Source organism: Lissotriton helveticus, chromosome 1_1 (assembly GCF_964261635.1).
Source record: "Lissotriton helveticus chromosome 1_1, aLisHel1.1, whole genome shotgun sequence".
Taxonomy (NCBI): domain Eukaryota; kingdom Metazoa; phylum Chordata; class Amphibia; order Caudata; family Salamandridae; genus Lissotriton; species Lissotriton helveticus.
This window is the reverse complement of record NC_136057.1, coordinates 483,092,897-483,109,720: the sequence shown is the minus strand read 5'-3', so window position 1 is coordinate 483,109,720 and position 16,824 is coordinate 483,092,897. Positions and strand designations below refer to the sequence as shown.

Here is a 16,824-nt window from a genome sequence, read left to right as displayed (position 1 = left end):
CAGTAGGGTGCAGGCAGACTTTCTGGATGTTCATATTACAATTAACAACAACACATTAGAAACATCTCTTTTTCGCAAACCCACAGCTGGCAATAGCATACTGCATGCCAGCAGCAAACATCCCAAACATGTTGTTGAAAATATTCCGTATGGAGAGCTGTTACGCTTAAAAAGAATCAGCAGCACTCCTGAAATATTCGAAGAGGAAGCCAAAGTAATGTTAACTAGACTCAAGGCTAGAGGATATAGCAATGCAACACTGCAAAGGGCTCTGGCTCAGAGCCAGGAAAGATCCAGAGAGTCTCTAATAAAATCCGGGGTTCAAGATACCACAAATGATAATGCTACTCCTCGCCTAATTTTAGCATACAGCAAACAAGAAAGACAAATTAAATCAATTGTCAAGAGACACTGGCCTATTCTTATGACTGATGGGTTTCTGAGTGACATACTTCCAGAAATGCCAACAATAACATACAGAAGAGCAAGAAGCATGCACAACAGCTTAGTTAAATCAAGTCCAGAGCTAGGTAGTGGCAGTATCTGGCTCAAACAGAAAGATGTTTTTTTTAAATGCTGTCGAGCCTGCAAATTTGGTGTAAATACCACGCATTACAACACCCCCTTCAGTCAAGTCAGTAAAGCTATTACAGGTAATTATAACTGTCACAGCGACTTTGCCATCTATGGTCTGACGTGCACCTGTGGCCTACGATACATAGGCAGCACAAAATTACAGGTGCACGTCAGAATGTTACAACACCTTCGAGCAATAGTCAATAATGACAAGACATACCCAGTAGCTCGCCACTTTAAATCTACTCATAACAATGATCTGAGTAATCTGACCTATTTTGTCATTGATGCAGTGGCTCCCCCCAAACGAGGGGGTGACAGAAAATCTTTTACGAAAGAAGGAGACGCAATATATTGTGGAGCTATGACAGTAAATATCCCAATGGGCTCAATACCACAGAGGACTTACATCACTTTCTGTAAAACATCACGCTGTAAAGTTGAATATTTATGTTTAGGGAATTCTTTTCTGAACAAATTATTCAACTTTTGTTTTCAACTACAGTGGTCGAATAATAATAATGTGTATATATGGGAGGATTGTTTGGCGACCCGGCACATCACTGGTGAACAGGTTGGATTTAACACAACCAGTAAAGAAATATGAGCTGAATCTATTCACCCATCATTACTTCAAACCAAACTGTATTTTGTAAATAATGTTTATATTTGTCCAGTATATTTTTTCTCTTCACTTTTGTATATTGTATCTATACACCTTAATTTTCACGGATATGATCAATTAGTTGGGTTAGTAGTATGGCATAGGGTGTAACTGATCAAATCAATGACATTCGTTGTTTCTTTGCAATGTGCTTTAAGAAGACTGGTGTTTTTTGAATTATGACAAAAAAAAAATTGACAAAAATCACTTAAATTTACTTCCCGGCACAGTTCACGTTTAACTACAATAACAACTGTGAAACAAATTTTATATCAAATTATGTTTGAGGTACAATAAATGCACAAGGGGCCCATTATAGTTATCCCATTCAATAGGGAATTAAGTTTCGAATACAGGATTAAGGACAGCCATATCAAAATGTGACATTATTGAAAAGTATTTGTACAGTAATAGGACTAGTTATGGCATAGAAAGTTTATAGGATTATGTATATAAATGAAATGTTTTGTAGATAGTGTAGAAGAATGTATATATATTTATTTGTATATATTACAACAAACTATTCTAAGAAAAATCATTCTATTTTTCCCTGTAACGAAAATGATTTTGGCCCAACTATTCATTCAGTATTATGGTATTGTATAGTTCTTGTGAGACCAGGCATTTATGCTGTTATATCATTGTGCCCTGTCTTCACAGTGAATGCTTTGTGGTATATCATTAAGTATTTTCTTTATGTTTATTACGTGACCATGTGATTCACTAGTGAGGTGGAGCATCACTTTAAAAAATGAGTATATAATCGGTCAGCTGACTGGGTGTACGGTGTGTGAACAAGAGCACTTGTTGCTCGAAACGCGTCGCCTGTCGAGAGATCTTCAATAAATCTGCCTTGCCGACAGCCTGGGGTCCGTGTCTTAATTTCGCCGTTTGTTCGGAGGTGGTGAAGACTGCTGGTGTATATATATATATATATATATATATATATATATATATATATATATATATATATATATATAATATACATATATAGTATGTTGTCGTCCAAAACAGCACATCCAGCCGTGAAAAAATACGAGGCAAACCCAATAATGGTGCGTGTTATTTTATTAAGCCCAACACCACTCCGCCATGATGCGTTTCGGCCTAACGAGGCCTTGATCACATGACACCGTCATGGGGGCGAACTTCCCATTTTAAAGTCCAAAGTGCCATTACAGAGTGAACATAGAAAAAATACTCAACACCATACTCACATAATGTGAGATATTCGCGGGTGGGGATTTTTAAAATACCACATTTTCCTCATAGGTATCTGCCCCACATTTTGCACATTTATACAGATAAAGTTGTATCGGCAATTCAGAATATTAATAAAACATATAAATATATAAAATGCTTTAAAATATAAATATTCCATATCATTGCAGAGAACCAACTAAGAACATCCATAAAAGAAACAGTTGTATAAAACATGGCTAACTGTATGCAAATATCAGCACCATAAGCCTATTTCATTTCATTATACACAACAAGGATGCTTAAAACATTTCCATTCATCTACTGTGAGGAAAATGCTTGATAATGCCCTAGTGGGCAAAACTATCTGTTTGTGCAAAATACCGCTGTGCAAGTAAATTTATATAAATGACTAGTAATGGTTATTTGAAAATAGTGCTACCTGTGAGATAAGAAAATAGGTGATTTAAAATATCATATACTGTATATGGTAGTGGAAAGCAGCGGTTTTCATTATATAACTTGCATACTCATACTCTAAGTTCATCATTGCTGTCTAATACGGGTTTCTTCATAAATAAGTATAACAGTCCTCACTGGCATTGAGACCGTTCGACATTTTAGTGACGAGCAGGATAATATGCCTTGTTTCTAGTTTGAGCAACTGGGCTTCACGGTCCCCACCCTGTCCCTGGGGGGGTACAGTATTGATGACAAAATACCTCAGCCCAGTGGCATTCTTCCCATGACATTCCTCAAAGTGGCGCGCCACAGGGTAAGCTGCATCTGCATTGGAAATGGCCCTTAGATGTTGCAGGATCCGTTTGTACACCTGTGGTCTGGTACTCCCCACGTACCTCAGACCACAGGGACATTCCAACACATATACAGCGTACTCGGTCCTGCAAGTCAATTTCTGTCTGATCCTAATAGAATTCGTACTGAACGGAGTCATGTACTCTTTCCTGCTCACACCATTGCTGCAAGCCTTGCAGGTTGAGCATTTCAGAAAGCCCTTACTACTATTTAGCCACAGATCCGTGGTTCTAACTTCGGGGCTACTGGAAACAAGACTATCCTGCATCGATCTAGCTTTCCTGTATGTTATACTCGGCATTCCTGTAACCAACTTGCCAACAACCGGATCACTTGTTATGAGGGACCAGTTGCTTTTCACAATCCTGTGAATAGCCTGATGTTGGTTACTAAAACCAAATATAATGCGTGTCTTGCTAGTTACTGGTAAATTGGAAACATTGTTGTTTGCTGCTGCAGGAACCAGCAGTTGCTGTCTATCATGAGAGTTAGCTCTACTGATGGCTCTGTCTATGGTTTCAGTGCTATACCCTCTATTCGTAAACCTCACCTTGCACTCCATTTGCGCCTTTTGGCGTTCTGTGTCACTGCTACAAATTCTCCTAATATGAAGCATTTCCCCGCAGGGGATGCTCCGTATCAGGTGCACCGGATGGTGGCTGGCAGCACGCAACACCGTATTGCCCGCTGTTGGTTTTCGGTAGAGCTTAGTCTCCAACTTTCCGTTGTCGACAAAGATCTCAACGTCTAGGAAGACAATGGACGTGGCACTTATGCTGCTAGTGAACTTTAAGTTACGATTGTTTACATTGAGTTCATCTATGAACTTGGCAGCTTCACTTGCAAGCCCATCCCAAATCAGAAAGAGGTCGTCTATATACCTCAACCATTTTTTCACTTTGGAATTCATGATGGTGCTGAAGTTGGGTATGAGGACCTGCTCCTCCCAGTAGCCCGTGTGCAAACAGGCATAACTGGGAGAAAAGCAGGCCCCCATAGCCACTCCCCTGGTCTGCTGAAACAACTGGTTCGAAAACAAAAAGACATTATTATCCAAACACATGTTAATCATGGCAATAATCATTCTAGAGTGTTCATAACAGCAAGCTGGTCTCTTATTCAAATAATGCTGGACTGCCTTAGTTCCATCCCTGTGAAAAATGCCCGTATATAGGGATGTGACATCCAGTGAAACCAAAAGGTAGACAGGTTCCCACTTGAAAGTTGTTAATTTCTTGAGCAGATCTCCTGTATCCAAAATGAAGGAGGGCAGATTTTTGACATGCTCTTGTAGGAAATAGTCTACGTACTTGCTTACATTCTCAAGAATGCTGTTGCGCGCGGAAATGATAGGTCTGCCTGGTGGCTGTAGGCTATTTTTGTGTATTTTGGGAATAAAGTATATGACAAGTGTTGTTGGACAGTCATTTTTCAAATACTTGTATTCATCCATAGTCAACAGCCCTTTACTCCTCCAGGCCATTAGCTTAGAGTAGATATCATTCCAGGCCAGTTGGACCTAATTGGTGTTGGTCCTTCTATAACATTCACGGTCATTCAACTGGCCTAATGCTACCTCCATATACATTTTGCGTGGCCAAAGCACTACATTTCCGCCTTTGTACGATTGCAGAACATATATTTTCCATTTTCACCTTCATGCACACCGCCCTCCCGCGTCTTGAGGGCGAGCATAAGAACAGCACTACCAACCCCTGTGGAATGTGGTAACTCGATTTTTATTTTTCAAAGTTCCAAATAGCCTCCATTACTCACGGGGCCATCACAAGCAAAGTGCTAGAGTGCATACAACCAGAAAATATGACCTACGTGTTTCGGCTTGCGCTTACTACTGGGTCCATATGGGACTAGTAAAAAATGGGCAGCTTGTTTTCTAAAATCTTGTTTTTTTCATTTTACATTTGCAATGTATAAACGTCTTTGGGAATCTACCAACCTGTTAAGCAGAAAATAAACATTACAGACTGCCATTAAAGCAGTATAAAAGCACACTACTGTTTCAAGTGCTAGTTTCGAGCTGGTGGTAGGTTACATTGAGAGAAATAGATTGTGTCAAATATACAAGTACTCTATTAAGTATTACAATAAAATGTTTTCTACTTACATGGTTATGAGAAATGGGTTCCCAACAAATGCATGTTCCGGTATTGCTTTTATGTTATTACTATGAAATCCCCTACAATAAAAAATATATAACATACATTATAAAAGCACACACAAAAAATGAGAAGACGCTAATTAATGAACAGCTGCAATTTGTCGCTTTATCTGTCTCTCACTCCCTTAAACATTTACTGAAAAAAACTAGAGATTGAATTGTCAGTAGCAAAATTACCCACTTAACTTCTCTACATACTGAAGTTACTACAACTCTCGCTCTGCAGTAACTAGAAATTGCACCCTTGCCATGCACTGCTTATTCCCTCACACAGTATATCACTTATAATATGTTCTATGACATCAATGATAACATCCCTGCTGACATCTAAAATTACATAATTAGTGACAACACTGTGCATGGCGAGGTATGAGTTATAGTTACTTGAGACAACTATAACGGGCGAATTTCACTGTTTTAACATCCCTTTAACCTTAGTTTTTTTCAGTGAATTTCTAAGGTTTTTCTAAATTTAAAGTAAAATAAAATTACAATTCCTAACTATAACACCATGTTAGTCTTTGTTTTTTTCAGTGAATGTCCCAGTTTTTTCAACATAAGGTAAGATGCCCATTGCTATGTATGGCGTGGGGATAGGGGCAGGACCTGGTCTGCAGGGAAGCCCTGCACCCACCCTTCCACTGGTGTGCAACCTCCCATTGAACATGGCCTTTGGCTGCGTTTAGCATCAGGTTGTGTGTCCTTCCTCCCCCCAAGTGCACATTCTTTGGTTGTGCTTGGTAAGGGGCATAGAGTCTGGCCTGTGGCCAGGCCATGCATCCAACCCCCAAGGCACACGTGTGCTGGTGACGGATGACAATTTGATGTAATAATATAATGGGCAGTTTCACCAGGGGTGGTTTTAATCTTTTGGTTTGCAGCACATAATTTAAATTTGATGGGTTGTTACGGACTGTTTGCTGGGGGGATGATATGTCCAGTAGCGGTCGGCAGTAGGTGTTTCTGTATGGCGGTGACGTGGGCAGGGGGAGGGGCAGGGTGGGGGGTAGTAATGTATAGATACGGAGTTTTACAGGTAAGTAAACATTTAAATAAATAAAACGAACTTCGTTGCGTGCACTGCATTACATTTGTAAATCTCCGTAATCCATACATTACTACCCCCCACCCTGCCCCTCCCCCTGCCCACATCACCGCCCTACAGAAACACCTACTGCCAACCGCTACTGGATATGTCAGAGTCAAAATGTACAAAACTGCATGGTAAACACACAGCATTTGATTAATCACCACTGAATTATTGTGGGTGTATGTTTGAGGAAAACATCCCATCTAATGCTGATATGATGGAACTTTGGTTCCAATTTTCCTGTTTTAGTTACCCCTGACAAAAGATTGTTTCTCGAAATGCATTGGGTTATAATAGGATGGATGAAATTTGGACTGTTACATGTGAAGCCATCAATATCATGGATTTATATACGTTGGAATTATATATTGTCAATAAAACATGGAAGATGTGAATATTAACGTCTCGTCTTGTTTGAACTGGATTAAACATGTATTCAATTCGATAACGTTGATTAAAAATGGATGGGAAATTATTACGACAAGTGCTGCTGTATTCACAATGTCCCACAAGCCTGTTTAAGGGCTGTGCACTTTGGGACTCATGCGCCTAATTAGGTCATCAGTTTAATACTATAATATAAACGGTTTTGTTTTAAGTAAAACAGGCGTACTAACTGTGTCAAAGAGTCAGAACACCAAAATATAAAAGGTGGGTCTATTAGCTTTACAAAGGAATCAACACATCAACATATGGAAAGGAGACCTATTGTTTAGTGCAAAAAAGTCACCAATAATTATACTCAAATGTATATTTTATGAATTCACACATTGCAATGTTTAATAAAAGAGATTGTTGACATTTTTTTAAAATATAGCTTTATTTAAAAAACAATCATCATTCAGGTTGCAAAGTACAGCAATAGAACTCACCAGAAGGTGCCCCTGAATTTCAGCTGAAGAGCATAGAGCTCCAGCTCGGAGTGCCTTAAAAAACATTTGGTTAGATCTCCTGGGATCATGGATTAGGCAGGGCATTATGGGGCACCCATTCTCTGGAGCAGTGAATAATAAATGAGTGGCTCCTGCCACTTATTTATTATTCCTTATTTGTCTTTTTTATATATATTTTTAGGGGTCCAGGTGCCCACCCGCAGATCCACTACCTTTTGTTTTTAAATTGGGGAACGGCGCGGAGAGCCCCAAGGCCCTAGCGCGCCCTGCCTCCTACCAGGTTTCAACACCCATTGTGAGAGCAGGCAGGAGCCCGCATTTTTCTTTTCTTAGCACGGGGGTGCTCCAGTGCCCAAACGGGACACACAGATCATAACATTCGTTGGGAGCCACTGGGGGAGCCCATATGCCCCCACCAGCACTATACTGGATGCTGGTGGTATTCGACTCTATTAATGTGTTCTCATCTGGGTGTATGCAGTGCTTTCTCTAAACCCGGGAACAAAGTTGTGTTTCCTGACCTGGTGAGTGCAAGCAGGGAATAGATTTCTATGACCTGCCCACACTCTCTCAGGCAGGGAACCACGATGTTCTGGGGGATAGGGTCCCCGGTACACTGTGATTGAGCTCCGAGAGTGGGGTTCCTGGAGCAGAGCTTCAGAAAGGTGGTCCCATCCATGCCCCACTCTCCCAAAAAATACGCTGCTCCCCTCCACAAAATTAACCTGTCGGTCACAGGGTTTCCCCAGGGTTTCCACAAGGTTCAGGTGGGGGGGGGGACGCACCCTCCTTATCCATTATATAAACAGCGGAGGCTGCTCCATATGGCCTAATAAGCATCGCCCCATCCTGCCGCAGGTGCAGCCAAAGTGAGAAAAAAATGGTAATAAACTTAGTTTATTACCATTTTAGTTTTTCCTCTGAGCGCTGAGCCGAAAGGCATTGCTGGTGTCTCTCAGTGGCAGTTGACCCCCCCCCCCACAACCACTTACTATTGTCACCAAACGCCACTGTATATAAATACCGGCCAAAGAGGATGGGGTCCACAGGACCCCAGAAAGGCTCAGTGATGGGGGCCACACACCCCATCTCCCCATAAAATAACAGAGTATCACACCGCTGGATCACCCTGAAGAGTTTGTTAAAAAAAAGTTGTATTTTTTTTCTTTTCTTAATTGGTGCTTCAGATCCGCGAAACCAGTTTTTAAAAAAATGCAAATTTGATATAATTTCATTTTGGCTATAGATGTGTTTAATGTTCCTATGGAAAAATTAATGGGGGAAACACTTTTTGGGAACCCTCCTTTTTCTCTGCACCTGCTTGACAGATCACCTAGAAACTTTACAGGAAGGAGCAGCCGTGGATGACACATATTTAGAAAGTTTTGTGAAGATTCATCAAACAGCACTAAAACTATTAGCAAACAAAAAATATTGATATGTGGTACTAACTGTAACTACCCAGAGTCAAAAGCCTCTGGTATATATATATATATATATATATTCACTGAAAAAACTATAGGTTTCATACCAGTTATAGTTAGGTGGAAATTTTACTCGCATAAAACCATTGAAATTCCCACGTTATAGTTAGTTGGACTCACTATAACTTGCGCGTGCAATGCACTGCTGATGACGTCACATATTACATCACTCATGACATGGTCAGTGACATCACTCATGACATCGATTTTCGCGGGGGGGGGGGGGGAGCGCCCGGTACGCGCACCGGGGAGCTTACGGGGGAGCGTACCATGGAGATTAAAAATGACAGACTTTTTAAAAAAAAAAAAAAAAAAGCTTCTTTTTATAAATTGGAGGTAGTTCTGAAAAGAACTTTTTTTTTGATTTTGTTGTTTTATATATTTTTTTTGTTTTTGTTGTTTTATATTTTTTTTAGACTTTTTAAAACAATTTTATATTTTTTTTGGATTTTTGTCAAGGGAAAAACAAAAACAGGGATTGCAAAACTGCTCAACAGGAGCAAACAAATTTGAAAATTTAGGGACTGGCAGAGCAGCGGTGTTGCTGCTTCTTTAGGGCAATCAGTTCAACACTCTGCTCCCCATAGCAGAGCAGTTTGTCACACTCCGTGCACAAAAATTTGATGCCTGCAAACACCGGCTGAATGTTAGGGACCATTCTTCCACGGGGTGGTCCCGAAGGTGTTGCTCCACCAGTGGAGGTGCTGCCGCCATCTGTTGGTACATTCCGTGCCAGCTCTCTGACACTCTCCCTGGCAAAGTTGTTAGGGTGTCTTCTTTTCACATGCCTGATCAAATTAGCATTCCCAAAACTATATTTTTTCAGAGGATTGCCTCTGGATAAACTACTCCCACATATTTTGCAGGTTACTTTGGGAGCGTTGACTTTTTTCTGTCCTTCAGGGATGTCGTAAAATTTCCAGATGAAATGTTTTTTTTTCTTTTGCTGAGGAGGGTCCTCATCTAAAAATCCATCTGAATCACTGCTGGATGACTCTCTTGCAGCCATTGCTGGAGATCAGAAAAGTAGGAGATAGAGTAGACAGAACAGCTCTTGCTCTCTCCAAGTACAAAGCAATAGTGAGAGAAATGGGTGGGTTTCACACAATTTGGAAAATAAAAAGTTCTGAACTAATGAAAAGTGTTATTTTAAAGTCACATGGTTTGACGCGCTTACGCTACGCGCCCCGGGGCGCACCCCGGGCGTGTATCGTAAGCGCATCGGGGCGCTTACGTTGCGCGATCGTATGCGCTTCCGGGTGCGCTTACGCGGTGCGTCATAAGACGCATCTCGCGGCTACGCGATACGTGTCTTATGACGCAAGGCGTGGCGGCTACGCGATACGTCACGATGTTGTTTTCGTTCGCGGCAATAGCGCTTCCGGGACGCGTATTTGTACGCGCCCCGGGGCGCGCCGCAAGATTGCGCATACCCGTGCGTTCACCTGTCCGCGCCCCGGGAGCTTACAAAAAAAAAGTATTAAAAAAAAAATTATTAATAAACATATAAAATATATGTTTGGATTTAAAGAAGAATACATTTTACAGCTACAGATATTAGCTTTTAAAAAACCAATGAAATTCACTGAAAAAACCATAGGTTATAGACCATATATAGTTAGGAATTAGCATTTACAAAACCTTGAAAATTCACTGAAAAAACCATAGGTTATAGACTATATATAGTTAGGAATTAGCATTTAAAAAACCTTATTTTACTCACACAAAACCATTGAAATTCCATATATAGTTAGTTGTACTAACTATATATATCGCGCACCCGCAATCCACTGCTGATGATGTCACATATTACATCATTCATGACATGGTCAGTGACATCACTGATGACATCACTGATGACATCTCAAATGACATCACTGATGACATCACTGATGACATCACTGATGATAACATCCAGTGACTGTATGTTTCTGTAAAGTTAAAATATGTCTTATATATTGAAGAATGAGTGGATGTATAAGTGTCTGGATGATGTATTTAGTAGGTGCATGACTGACTGTATAAGTGAGGGATTAAATGTGTCTCACTGAGTGCATGGGTTAGTGACTAAACTATTTTAAATTGTGCACCATTGTGTCTGTTGTTTTGTAATCTGATGCAATTGTTGATCATTAGCTAACTATATGGGTTATTGATTAGTTGGCCAAGTATTTGTATGGGAGACTGAGTGTGTGTGTGGGTGTCTGGGAGGTGAATGACTCTGTGCATAGATGTGTGAGCAGTTGATTCACTAGATGTATGGCTTCAAAAGTGCATGTGGAAACAGCTGTATGGGCGGTTTACTGTGTGCATGAGTGTATTGGTGAGTGAATGGATATCTCAGTGCTACATGTCAAAGTAAGTACATATGTAAAACACAGTACATGTGGTAGTTGACATATATAAATAACTGTGCATAAGAGCCAGTGAATGTGTGAGTGGCTGTATGGATTATTGTGAACTTGTATAGAGTAAATATGTGTTATTATATGTTTCAATAAGTAAGGTGTGTTTAACTATATAGTTGAGGAAATGGAGATGTGATTGGTTCTTTGCAAGACTGTGAGTGTCTGTTTACACTGAGTGTATCTAAGGTTATATTAGAGTCTGAAGAGGTTCATCGTATCATCACATGAATGATGTCATGAGTAATGTCAAATGAGATGTCATCAGTGATGTCATCAGTGATGTCATTTGAGATGTCATCAGTGATGTCATCAGTGATGTCACTGACCATGTCATGAATGATGTAATATGTGACATCATCAGCAGTGGATTGCGGGTGCGCGATATATATAGTTAGTACAACTAACTATATATGGAATTTCAATGGTTTTGTGTGAGTAAAATAAGGTTTTTTAAATGATAATTCCTAACTATATATGGTCTATAACCTATGGTTTTTTCAGTGAATTTTCAAGGTTTTGTAAATGCTAATTCCTAACTATATATGGTCTATAACCTATGGTTTTTTCAGTGAATATATATATATATATATATATATATATATATATATATATATATATATATATATATATATATATATATATATTACAACTTCTCCTCCAGCGAAAGGAAAAGGGCCACAGCAGGGGAACATTCGGAGGCCAATTTATTCATATTTGGGCGTATGCATTTCGGCTTCAGTTAAGCCTCGTCAGCGCCGGGTGAAAACAGGAGCAATGAAGCAAGTCTGCGGTACACTGAAGATTTTGAAGTGTCCTGCCTTTACCGCATTGGGTGAATGTTGCCGGTTCCGCCCCTCAACTGATACCAGGGTCCATCTGCTTCACATGGTAGAAGCAAGGATGAACTACCTTGCCCAGAATGCAATGTCGATCCCAGGTAAGTTCAGGTTAGGCAAGGGTGGATAACCGGCATACTGGGCTCCGCAGGGTTGAATGTTTGCCGCTCTCTGCTTGTGAATGTCACCTCCTCAAGTCCCCAAGACCGCAACAACCACCATCGAAGTGCGGGAGTCCAATTTACGGGGGCTATAGTGAAAGTTCACCTAAGCCCAATGGGGAGCCGAATGGCGCCCACACCGCTGCTTTCTTCCCGGCTTTATATATAAAATTTCTATGGCAAAATGAAACCCCTCATTTTGTTCCTTTTCAAATTAAATGTTACCACTTTATTCCAATCAAGATGACTTCAGGTGTGCCATACTTTTGTCATAAGTAAGACTGTTAGCGTTCTAGTTGTTCTTTAGAACACTCTGGGACATTCTGTCATTGGGCTATAGTTGGGCTACATCTGGCTGATATTTGGGCTACATTTGGGCTCTTTTGTCTCTGGTGGCCATCTTGGGAGACTGCATATCAGAATTTTTTTAATGAAATATAAGAGGATTTGAGAAGTCACTTAAAATGTGCCCTAATTTTTCTTTCTTCAGCACTAATCATAATTTCTATGGCAAAATGAACCCCCTCATTTTGTTCCTTTGCAAATTAAATGTTTTAAGTGTTAACACTTTATTCCAATCAAGATGACTTCAGGTGTGCCATACTTTTGTCATAAGTAAGACTGTTAGCGCTCTAGTTGTTCTTTAGAACACTCTGGAACATTCTGTCATTGGGCTATAGTTGGGCTACATCTGGCTGATATTTGGGCTACATTTGTTTTTTTTTGTCTCTGGTGGCCATCTTTGGGCTACATTGGGCTACATTGGGCTACATTTGGGCTCTAACATATATATATAGCCCAATGTAGCCCAATATATATTTTTTCAAAGTTAATTTTCGTAAAAACCACTGGAGCATATATCTTGAGACATAGCAAAGGCACATCGGGGTACCAGTCCCTACAATTTTGCCAAGTTTGGTGGAAATCCATTCAGCCGTTCGGGCTAAAAGTGAGTCCAACCGCCCTATGGAAATTAACATGGGGAAAACACGTTTTGGGACCCCCCTTTTATCTCGGCCCCCGCTTGACGGATCCCCCCGAAACTTTCAGGGAAGGAGCGGAGCGCAGCGAGGCAAAGTTAAGAAAAATTACAGGCAGATCCCTCATTCGGCGCCAAAGTTATTCCCAATCGAATGTTGCGGATTTCCTATGGAAAACGATCCTAACTATAACTACCTACTGGCGACCGCCAGTAGGTAATATATACATATATATATATATATATATATATATATATATACATATATATATATATATATATATATGTATATATATATATATATATATATATATGCTCTTATTCTTTATTCCCCTGTTTCCATTCATGTAAACACACATTTTGAGTGATATGATTACTTTAATTACAAATTGTATGCCTATTTGCTTTGGGGCAACCCTTGCGTCCTGTTTCTTTAGGCGCTTGGGCTTTTAATTTCAATTTAATGCACGTCCTACTCCTGACGCGTCATGTGATCAAGCTCCGCTTGCGGAGCGAAACGCGTCAGGGAGGGCACTTGCTCTTATACTTGAACTGCAATTAAATGGATTGCTGGCATTGACTCCTGTGATGTGGCTTTTGTTCGTGTTTACGATGTAACTAAACACTTTCTGATTGAAGACGAGGTCGGCGCCTGTTGTCACCGTCACGTTTGGCGGTCAGGATCCAGCGTTGAATTTCTTCACCGGAGTTAGTTTGCTTCCGGCTTCGTGGACCCGCCCAGTGTTTGAGGCACGGTACTTTTGGCAAACTTTGAACGCCTCGGCGCTCTTGTAATTGGACTTGAAGAAGTACCTTTACCGTGCTCCCTGCTTATCTGACTATTGGACTGGCCGGCGCTGTGCAGCTCCTGATCCGGCGGAGTGTCTCGGAGCTGAGGGAGTCGTTCGGCTTCACTCGGCGTTCCGGACCATTTTTCCGGTAAGGAATTGTTTGCGCGTACCAGCAACTATAATTGAATAAGGCAGGTTCTGGGCAAAGCTTTCACATATAGAGCGAAAAACAACTCTCTATATATATTTTTCAGCCACAACAGCCATCAAGTGCAGTCCAGCGGCATATTGGGCCGCTATACTAAATTACAACTATGCTATCCACCGACGCTCTCAGGAGTAGGGAAATGGCGGCGGAAGCGCTGTATGAAAACTTACCGACTGTAAATTCTGCAAATATCCAAGAAAGTCGTACTTTAAATGCAAGCAACAGTACTAAAGATCTACTTAAGACGTTGGAAAAACTGCTTCGCAGTGAACTTTCTAAATGGTGGGAGAAAAAATCATTGGACAAATACCTGGAAGTGAACCGTGTGCCCAGGGGATTAAGAGTCATGATAGTTCCCACTTATGAAAACCCGGACCCTAAAATGCTTCAGAGATGGGCAGAGAATAGTCTTCAGTCATCAAGGAACATGTTATTAATTTTGACCGAATTTGCCCACTCTGATAGAGAATCACTGTTAATTGAAATTGAAAAAACTAATGCGCTCTTGGAGTCATCAGGCGACACTGATCTAATAGCGAATGCCCGGAAGGAAATCGATCAAAGGCTCGCTAAGCTGGGGCAAACAATTCAAGAACGCAAAATCAACAAGTTTGCCAGAGACAAAGAGGACTATGAGACAGGTCGTATTTTTACGTTTTCACGGAAATACGATTCGTACAAACGTAAAACCATGTCTACTTTGCAGCAAACAACTACCACTGCTGATTCAGGGGCAAATTTAGGCCCTACTTCAACCAATCAGGACAATTTATCAGTAGCGTCCTTCAGTGGCTCTGAAGATAGTTTACCACGATCTGAGGCAACTTCAATTGACTTAACTAAATTCTCTATGGTTGACGAATTAAATTTTGTCAGCGAGGACCGGAGGTACTCTCTGCGCTCACGGAACATTCCTCCTCAAGCAGACAAAGTGTCAGCCAAAAGCGACGCTGCAGGAAACGTAGCGCCAAAAAGAGGTGGCAGGCGAGGCAAAACTCGCAAGAATTGGAACAACTAACCTGCGAGCATGATAACACTGTGATCAACCTGACTGATTTGACATTGTCTAAAGCGGAGGAACAACTCCTCTCTCTAGGACTGTCGTATTGTCCATCAAATTACTTTTCTTATGTCCAAGCACGGATTGATGTTTTTAAATTTATTAGGAAGATCAAATTGCAGAAATATTTTTTGTTACATCCTGATAATGCAATACCACGTGCTGTTTCTGATGTGGCGACATCCAATGTCGAGTCTCTTCAGGTGAAACATCTGCAGGGTTTACAGTCATTGTTGTCTCTTGATCATGAAAACAATACACAAACTGATTTGACAGTAAGCCAAGTCATTAAGGTAAATTGTTCTCCCCCTACCACCTTTCGTGGCAAATCTACTTTCCTACCCTTGATGCCTAAAGACGCTATAGATGTCTTTAGTGACAGGATTATAACAGAATTAAAGTCCCTGAACAGAAAGGTGCTGAAAATGAAAAAACAGGTTGATTTTAATAACACACAATACACCAAACTTGTAAAGAAAATTCAGGGTAATGGCCATGTTATAGTGAAGTGTTCCGACAAGGGAGGCAACACAGTGTTATGGGCTAAAACAGATTATATCGTTGAAGCAAATAGACAACTGGGTGATCCTTTATGTTATACCAAGTGCACCAAATTTGTGATGCTCAAAAGTCATGAAAACACGAGAAAAAACATCAATCTCTGGTTCAGAAATGGCTTATTAACCAAAGATGAAACCAAGTTTTTAAATGTTTCACATCCCATCACTCCTTTGTTTTATCTGTTACCCAAGATTCATAAATGCACCGTTCCTGTCCCAGGCCGTCCTATCATTTCAGCTCAGGGTAGTATGAATGAGAACATCTCCAAATATGTTGATTTTTTTCTTCAATCACATATGTTTTCTCTCCCCTCATTTTTGAAAGACACTACAGATTTTTTGGTTAAGGTCAGTCATATCACTTGGTGTCCTGATTTTTGTTTTCTGGTGATGGATATTGAGGCACTTTACACCAGCATCAACCACGAGCAGGGCCTTGAGGCAGTTGAATATTTTTTGGATGGCCGGGAGGCAGGTTTTAGAGATCATAACCTCATGCTTGTGGAAATGATACGGTTATGCCTGTTCAATAACTATTTCCAATTTGGTAAGGAATTCTATCATCAGGAACGTGGGGTGGCCATGGGTTCATGCTTCTCCCCCAGCTATTCTTGTCTCCACGTCGGCTGGTGGGAGAGGCATGTTCTTGGGGTCACTCAAGCACACTGGCTTCCTCACTTGGTGCATTACTGGCGCTTTATTGATGATATTTTCATCATATGGCGAGGCACTAAGGAACAGGCAGCGTCATTTGTAAGTGACATCAATGTCAATGACAGGAATCTCAAGTTCACGGCCAATATCACATCTGATTTGGCTGAATTCTTGGACGTCCAGCTTTACATTGACCGGGACACCATACAGACTAAACTCCATAGAAAAAGCACTGCGGGTAATTCCATCTTGCATGCCCGCAGTG

The 16,824-nt window shown here is 40.7% G+C and overlaps 1 protein-coding gene across 1 annotated transcript in view; it reads right to left on the bottom strand.

Annotated features, from left to right (window-relative positions):
• Positions 1 to 16,824, bottom strand: part of LGR5 (leucine rich repeat containing G protein-coupled receptor 5) — a 1,130,716-nt gene that overhangs the window by 574,105 nt on the left and 539,787 nt on the right. The window contains exon 8 of the mRNA XM_078673922.1: positions 5,382 to 5,453. Within this exon, the coding sequence (XP_078530048.1) occupies positions 5,382 to 5,453 (72 nt within the window). The remainder of the gene's footprint in view (positions 1 to 5,381; positions 5,454 to 16,824) is intronic.